The following is a 6361-nucleotide window of genomic DNA, read 5'->3' as shown; positions in this document are numbered from 1 at the left end:
GGCACTATCCCATATAAATTAATACAGTAAAGACTACTTTATAAAAGCAGGGATTCGCCTTAATAGTTCTCTCCTATATTTCTTCTCCTCTTCCCCTTCTCTCACCGTTGTGAGATTTGCTATGAGCCAAGCAGTTTCTAGCTTCAGTGTAGCTTCTGTTCCTTAAAATGGATCTCTGTGGGATGCCCATAATTTGTGAAATCCTTTGGGATGAAATCAAATATGTAAGTGTAAACATCATGACATTTTGCGGTTTACAGCAATCACTGCTACCCCAGGATGTTAATATCTGTGTACTATCTGCATCAGACAATTTTTATGTGGCTATTAAGTAAAGCCAAAGTCTAAACTTTATTTTTTTAAGTTGGAAATTAAAAGAAGCATATTACAATGTATTTAGTTGTGTTTGCTAGCAAGTAGGAGCCACAGTCAGGATTAGGGATGCATTGGAGTAAAGGCCCTACAGAGTAGAAAGGAAAGCCTGCAGGTGTTCACATTCTGTACTGTCCAAATATGGCTAATAGTCCTGTACTGTCTGACCAGACTGACCATGCAAAGCCTACAAAATACAAAGTTAAATGCCAACATTTAACCAATTTAATTTGTTTTGGAAGCAGGAGAAAGAGAAAGAGGCACTATATTTTTAAATTGGTATGAAAAAAGCCTGTCCCATCACCTCAACTCTTCTGTCTCAGCTGGAATGATAATACTTTCCAGTTATGATAAAAGACTGATGCTAAAATACCTTTGTAATCCCCACCACATCCTGAACTGCCATGCTTAGCCCAACATCTAGGCCACTACAGTCAATGTGAGAAACTGTAGCTAGGATGTAGCTAAAATCACCCATCTGCATCACAAACTTGTTATAAGGGAAAACCTGCAACCCTGAATTTGTTTATAGCATGCATATGCATAGCAACAACAAAGCAAAGTAATAGATTCAATACCCATTTTTCTGGATGAGAAATACTTTGCTTTAAGCCTCATTATGTGAGTTCACTTGTCAAATGATTGTTACTACAAGGGCCAGTAATTATGAATTTTGGCCTGGCATGGTGAAAGCACCTGGCAGTATGCATTCTGAGCTGTGGCCTACACTGAGTCAGAGGAGGGGACACATATGGACATCAAATCCAAAAAATATTTTAATAAAAATGGAAGAAGTTGATGTATTGAATTTTGACCCCAATCACAAACAAAATTATTCCTGCCAGCAGAAAGCTGGGATTATATTAAAATAATTTGTGTAGAGGAAAGACCTGTAATTGCTAGTTTGACACATGAATATACAGGAGAGAGATAAATTTCAGGCAGACACTTCAGTTCAAGATACAGACTTACAGACTATTTTATTGTTTAATGGTTCAATTCAGCTTGCATTATTTTTAATGGGAAATGGGAAAAAAATACAAGAAATATTACTTCTGGCTACATAAGGACTTCTGGAATTAAATAGAGAACTGAAATATGTGTGGAACTGACCAAAAGCATTCATTGCGTTTCCCCCACAATCTGTATGAATGAAGAAAATTTAGCAGTTTTTTATTTGATTTTTAAAATGATTAGGTCTGCAGAGTGCAGAAATCTTTCTGAATTTCTGTAGTGCTCACCATAGCATAGAAACAAGAGAAACACCCCTGGCTTTGACAAGAAGAGATTGTTTGCTGTTATGCTAGAATAAGCATTTCTGGGGTTCAGAGAGCAGTAGATACAGAACTTCAGAACTCCAATAACTGAGAAGATGCTTTTGAAAAAAAATGAAACCATCATTTTGGAAGATTGAGAAGCACCCTCTGAAATTCCTGTTGGCAAAAAACCAGAAAAAAATGCCATATCACATCACTGAAACAGGGAAAAAAGAAACCAGACACTGTATTTCATCTTTTATCAGTTAGTTAACCTGAAATCTAATCTGTTCAGAAGAAATATTTGGAAAGCCAGGATACTCTGTTCAGTTTCTCCCTTCTTTAAACTCAGACAAAGAACTGCCTCATAGAATTCTGTTCCCATGTGTTTTCTTGGCATCAGTTTACAATAAGCACTCAATCATTTCTTATTCCTGTGGCCTTTACTGAAATGATATTAATCATTAAAAACTCATTTGGTCTGAGGCCCCACTCAAATTGACTAGCTGTACCATGTTTATGAACCATGCTCTCTCTCTCTAACCTACTTTCTTACTGTTGTTAACATTTATATCTTTAAGCCTGGTTCTGACTCAGGCTGGCCCTACCCACACTGACTGGCCAACCTGTCTGTTTAAATACTAAGCACATTTATAAGACCCTGGGAACCCAGGTATCTCGCTACAAACACCTCTGAAATGAAGTTGTCACTCTGGTGTGAAATGCAGGACCAATCTAGGACACAGCCCACACACAGTATGCCCATGTAGTGCAATGCTAACTTGGACATTTCCATACATAAAGCATTGTGCTATGGGGACACACACAGTGATGAAATCTGTTCCACTTCATGATCTTCCATACTTTCTCTACTTTTGACTTTATTTGAATACACATTTCCATCCCTCTTTTTTTTGACTGCACCAGCTCTGCATGGGTTGTTAAAGCCCCAGGGACTCAAAACCAGATCCACAAAAGTATTCAAGATGCCTAGCTTCTATTTAGACACATGCTCATTGATTTCAATGAGCTTAGGGATTTTAATACATTTGAGGGTCTGGACCTAATATTAGATTGGTGGTAGAAAGACACAAGAAAAAGAAATATGTAGAGATTTGTTTGCATGCAGAGGATAGCCAGGAAGCTCTGCTCCAGGGGCAGCTGCATCATAGCTATTTTTGTGCTCCCCACAGGAGTGGCACCTGGAGCTGCTTTCCTGGGTCTATGTCCCCCACCCCCTGGTTATACTATTGTTTGCATGGACCAAACAACTCAGCAGAGTCTCTTATGTACCTGGCCAGATAACGCACAGATCAAGTGAGCCAGTGCATGGTAGGTGGTACGTTGATCTTATACTGCCTTATAAGGTAGAGTCCAAATTAGGGAATTTTACTACTGACTTCAATGGGACTGCTGGTTAAAGCAGTGCCAAAAGCTTTTGCAAATCCACACCACATGTTGAAGAAATGATTTCAGTAAACTGAAAAAGATGTGCAAATGGTCTGTACAAGTGGTCTGACAAGCAAAACTTGTCTTTTTAAATTTGTCCTCTGATTAACATTTCTTCACAATTTAAATACGTTAGTAATGGATGGTGATAGAGAGCAATGTAGAAAGACCCGCTAGACTCTATACACAGTCAGGTTATTTCCTCACAGCATTATTAGACCAGATTTCTTTACAGCATTGTTAGATAGACATTAGTAGCCACTGAAAAAGGAAAGAGTTAGATTTTATAAAAGATCTTAAAATTATACTCACTGCTAGTAGAGGACATACGGCTGTACTCAGACCTGCAAAACAAATATCTTAGCTCAGTGAGGCTGCACCAAATTTAATTATTTAAAATATTATATAAACATCTGGCAAAGAAAACCGTAACCAATAACATTCTCATTAACTTTTCAACCTCCAAATCTGCATGTTGTTATTATTATAATAAAATTACTCAGTGAAACAGGTTTGAAAAATCAGCTTAGAATTGCTGGCATTTTGCAGGAATATAAAAAGTATCTATATGGAATATTAACATGGGAGAAACTCTATACTTAGGGCTATAACCAGCTTTCCAAGATTGCTAGAGTTTTATCCACTCCCCAATCCTCCTTATCTAATATCCTGTAAATTCTATTTTGTCCCTGAAATTTTTTCATGCATAATTTATACAAGGGATAGAATTTTGTGTTGTCCTTTGGGCAACGATTGAGGAGAATCAGAAAAAAAAATGTTTTGAAGATAGGAATGGTTAAAGAGTGAGGATTTTTATTTTTGAAAAGCTTCTTTTATAGTTTTATTTTTTAAACAAAGCATCTGTCTAGAAGTTCCACGTTAGTTTGTATTCAATTGTGCTTAGCACAGCTAGTCATTCAGTATTTTGAGGAAGGCAGAATACTTGATTGTGCAGCAGTTCATTGCATCACTTCAAACCTTTGAAAACTTTGCTTTCTCCTGAAGGGGGTTAATGCACTTTCATGATCATCAATTTAGATATTTAAGATTCCAGTGTTAAAATAAAAATTTAAGCCCTTTTTGTTGTGATGTATCAATAACAAGAGATTCTTCTTAGACATCCTAGTTTATTTATACAGTGTTATCAAAAACTATCACAGCTTTGCAATATATTTGATGTTTTACTTGAAGTCCAAGTTCCTGGAGTCTAGCAATCCTGTGAGTATATCAGATTTTAAATTTCATTTTTAAAGCAAGTTTCTGGCACTCATAGTTTGAGTAAAGTTTCAAAACATGGCCCAAGTGTTTCCTAAAGTCTCATAAATGACAAGGCAAAGAAAAGAACCCAACATTTAATTCTTTTTCAAAAAGTTCTTATGATTTTTAAGCCAATATTACGATTTTTGAGGCCCAGTTCATGGCTGTGAATGCATGGGGTTGCAATACTATTCAGAGTTTACCTCAGCCCACGTGCACACCCCCTCAGCTGTGCTTTGTTCCACCCAAAAATACATATCAGCAGAGACACCTGCGATCAGAATCTTCACAGGTATCTCCTGCAAAGTGAAACAGGACAGACAGGCTATTTGGGATTTTTCACTAAGTTGTCAGGTCCAAATTTGAATTGTTCTGTTTAACTGAAGACACTGCTATTTTAAATAACAATTCACTCTAGCAAACTTAGCTCTGAGATACTGTCTGGAAATAGGTGCCTTTTAGGGATACATCAAATATCTTCATCATGTGGATGCCCTGAGTATCACAACCCCACCCTTTCCCCATCCACAGACACAGGCTAGTCAGAATTGTGGCAAGATTGCGTACTCCTTTCTTCCTCCTAGCCCCTACTAGGGTGGTTTCATTTGGTTCGGCCTTCTGTTGGGAGATGTACTTGTTCTTCCAATGGATTCATTTGTGATGATCAGCAATGGTGGCTACTTTAGTATAAACCTACACTGCTTATGTTTTAAATAGTAGGGAGATAATATTTTGCCTTTGCTTATTTCAAATGGAAAACAAATGCCATTATTTCACACCTTTATTTAATACTCAAACATGTGCTAGGCACTTCATAGAACATGTAGAATTAATTAACCCTGCAGCAAAGAACTGAACTGACATTCTAAATAAAGACCAGATATGAAAAATGATACAAGAAAAACAATAAAGATGGTGACTGAGAAAAAAGACAAGACCATGGTTGCTTAGAAACCAATGTACACTTTTAATAGGTTTTTAGGTACAATATTTTTGTAATTCTAATATAGTTTTAGCTAATGTTTTATTTATTTTGATTGCAGATATGATGATATTGAATTAAAATAATCACACAGAACACTAAACACATACACAGAGGTGCTATTTGTATCATCACTGGCAATCTAAATCAGTCTGTTACATTTTGTTTGGCCCTTGCAGCAAAATACCAGTGTTAGTTAAAACTCTTTAACATTTTGATTAAATTTTCCCAAATCCATCAAATATAGGATGGCTATATAATAACTGGCTTGTGGAATAAATAGGAAAAAAATAATACAGTACTACCTTTTCCCAAGACAGCTAGCTAAATTCTGGTGCCTTTGCAAATATTTTAAGTCTTCTAGGATACTACACCAAATAAACATTCACTTTGACAACGCCATAAAGTAAAGTAGAAATGTCCTAGGTCATCAAGGCTATCTTCCTGCCATATCATTTTGGTTCCTCTACTTCATTATCTACAGCTATCCCCCTCTTCCCCTGCTTGTTTAAATAGTGCCTTTTACTACTTGCCTCATGGGACAGACTACTGCAGAATCTGGAGGCCTGGACAGACATGTTTACACCATTAGAACCAGCACTCTGCCAGTGTAAAACAGGGTGGACAGATGATGTAAACTTCTGCATGGGGTTAATTTTTCTCAATCTGTTATTGAATCACCCTTGAAAACATTATGGTTAGGGCCAGATTAACACTTTTGTGGTCCCTAAGCAAACAAACTTGTGGGCTCCCAGCTGAAGGTTAAATTTTTATGTTACTTTTTTTTCCACTCTGTCACAGGATCAAGGAGATGTCCTGTGACTAATGGAGGGTTAAGGAGCTGCCAATCACCAGAGGCAGCTCAGGTGCTGGTTGCCGCAGCAACCAGATAGGTCAGGTGACCAGAAGGGGGCAGGGCCGGGCCTTTATAAACTGTCCAGGCGGAGCTGGAGGAGCAGTTTCCTTCTGGTGGCAGCAGGAGCAGGAGCAGGAGCAGGAGCAGGAGCAGGAGCAGGAGCAGGAGCAGGAGCAGGAGCAGGAGCAG

General features: G+C 37.8%; 1 protein-coding gene across 2 annotated transcripts in view; it reads right to left on the bottom strand.

The window, feature by feature from the left end:
- Positions 1-6361, bottom strand: part of FAM124A (family with sequence similarity 124 member A) — a 91381-nt gene that overhangs the window by 68544 nt on the left and 16476 nt on the right. For both annotated transcript variants that reach the window (XR_002100039.1, XM_019529977.1), the window contains exon 2: positions 3390-3421. Coding sequence is in view for 1 of the 2 variants with exons in the window: in XM_019529977.1 (XP_019385522.1) it covers positions 3390-3421 (32 nt within the window). In the remaining variant the exon portion in view is untranslated. The remainder of the gene's footprint in view (positions 1-3389; positions 3422-6361) is intronic.

Source organism: Crocodylus porosus, unplaced genomic scaffold (assembly GCF_001723895.1).
Source record: "Crocodylus porosus isolate Cpor-Errol unplaced genomic scaffold, CroPor_comp1, whole genome shotgun sequence".
In the NCBI taxonomy this organism is placed as follows: domain Eukaryota; kingdom Metazoa; phylum Chordata; order Crocodylia; family Crocodylidae; genus Crocodylus; species Crocodylus porosus.
This window is presented reverse-complemented; position numbering and strand designations above follow the sequence as displayed.